Source organism: Limulus polyphemus, unplaced genomic scaffold (genome assembly GCF_000517525.1).
Source record: "Limulus polyphemus unplaced genomic scaffold, Limulus_polyphemus-2.1.2 Scaffold813, whole genome shotgun sequence".
Taxonomy (NCBI): Eukaryota; Metazoa; Arthropoda; class Merostomata; order Xiphosura; family Limulidae; genus Limulus; species Limulus polyphemus.
In genome coordinates this window covers 424,053-425,887 of record NW_013666423.1, presented here as the reverse complement: position 1 = coordinate 425,887, position 1,835 = coordinate 424,053, and the positions used below count along the sequence as shown (strand labels likewise).

Sequence of the window (1,835 nt, the reverse complement as noted above, 5' to 3'; positions counted from 1 at the left end):
TGTTGGATTGTAATTTTGTGTCTGTAATTCTGTATATTTAATTAAGTTATTGTTAATTGTTATTGGTTTATTGTAAGTGGCTATTGGAGGGGGCAGTGTTGCGTCAGCGATGTCACGTGACTAGTATCACGCCACGTCCTTCTAGAAATATCCAGTTCCTTCGTGAATGCTCTAGCATTTACTGGAGATGTGTTAGTCTTGTATATTTAAGACGGTCACAACGTGATGGAACAATGTGTGTAATTGAACTGAGTATTGTTGAAGTCGAGCACGTGAGACGTTCGTTGAGAATTTAGCGTTTGTTATAGAGCGACTGTTTGAAATTAAGTGTATCGCAAAGTTATATTCAGAAAGAATAAACCAGTTTTATTTAAGAAAGGACTTGTGTCACTAAAGTTGCGTCGGAACGAATTTACGGAAAATTAACTAACGAACGGAGACGTAACAATACAAATTTTCTTTAACAAATGCGCACTATTCGATAAAAAGATTATGCCTGTAGAATGTGGCAATTTTGTAGCCACATTTGTTCAGTAAGTATTTATTTAGATCTTCTTAGTTTTATTCTTGGTCTTCACATATAAAGAAATTTACTATTAATTAAGAACTTAGCTATCTAACTTTTAAGTCATCTAATATGTAGTTTGATGACAAGTGGCTGTTAAAATTTCATCCTTTGTATTTTTTCTTTAGTTAGATAGTTATTTTATGGACAAAAATACGTTACTTAGGCCTTAGGGCAACGTATAAGCTCCTATAGCTATACGTTGAATTACTGAACATCAAGAAGATTCTTCTTCCGAGTTTATACAGTTAAGCTTTGAGATTGCTTACCTAACGAAAAGTATGATTATGTGTCGAGAAGTTCTGAATAACGATTTTTCAACGTTTAATAAAAGCGGTATTTATATTCACACCATAAGTTATATTAAAAAGGGGCGACTTTGATCCAAATTGAGATCGACGAAATTGCGAAATAGATCATAATGATTCAATGAGCGAGAATAGCTTAAATAACATCTCAACCATTTTAGTCGCACGATACAAAGTTTGTCCGCGATATTATACTCGCGCGAGAAATCTAGTTAGGGAATTTGGACTTTTTGTTGCATTATGGCTGTGAACTCATTTAGGTTGATTGAACTTGTTCGGAAACATCCTATCTTATATGATATAACAAGATCTGATTTCAGAGATCGTACAAAAAAATCAGCGGTTTGGAATATTATAGCATCATCCTTAGGTGTACCTGGTAAGTTTCAAAAATCTCTCTTCGGCTTCTTGCGAAAAGCTGTTGCACCGTTTGTCGCTCGATAATAATATGTCAAACTTACTTGATGCAGTTATGCGGCTATCCTGTGGTTGTATTTTATTTCTGTAAAGATGTTATGAATCACTTCAACTTGTTGAGTCAGATATTGATACTTTGCCTATCTTGTTTAGCCGTTTAGTTCGTATTCCAAAAGGATCATTTGCTTACTGTTGATAATATTATAAAGTACAACTACTAGTGAATTAATTAACCATCAAATTCTTGAAGTTAGGCTAATCAAATCAAATCTTACATGAATAAGGTTGGACCGTAGCTTAGTGTAGGCCACATGATAAGGCAACATGATTTATGAATTATATTAAATTTAAAGCTAAAAACGAAGTTTTTTCTTCTACGTGTAAAACTAACGTACCTTCTTCGTCTTGATAATTCTAATATACACAAATATTATTAATTATTATCACCAAACATAACACTATAAAAACCCTATAACCCGAGAGCTATCGAAAAATGGACCTTTCTTTAGCCTTCTTTCGATAGCTCTCGGGTTATAGGGTTTTTA

The 1,835-nt window shown here is 33.5% G+C and overlaps 1 protein-coding gene across 4 annotated transcripts in view; it reads left to right on the top strand.

Annotated features, from left to right (window-relative positions):
* Positions 1–808: 808 nt before the first annotated feature.
* The window catches only part of LOC106460674, a 13,870-nt gene continuing 12,843 nt past the window's right edge, over positions 809–1,835 (top strand). The window contains exon 1 of one of the 4 annotated variants that reach the window (XM_013920401.2): positions 809–1,252. In XM_013920401.2, the coding sequence (XP_013775855.1) occupies positions 1,114–1,252 (139 nt within the window). In that variant the 5' untranslated portion in view covers positions 809–1,113. Of the gene's footprint in view, positions 1,253–1,303; positions 1,411–1,835 lie in introns of those variants that run through there. The other 3 variants (XM_013920402.2, XM_022387446.1, XM_022387449.1) reach the window with 3 other exon arrangements.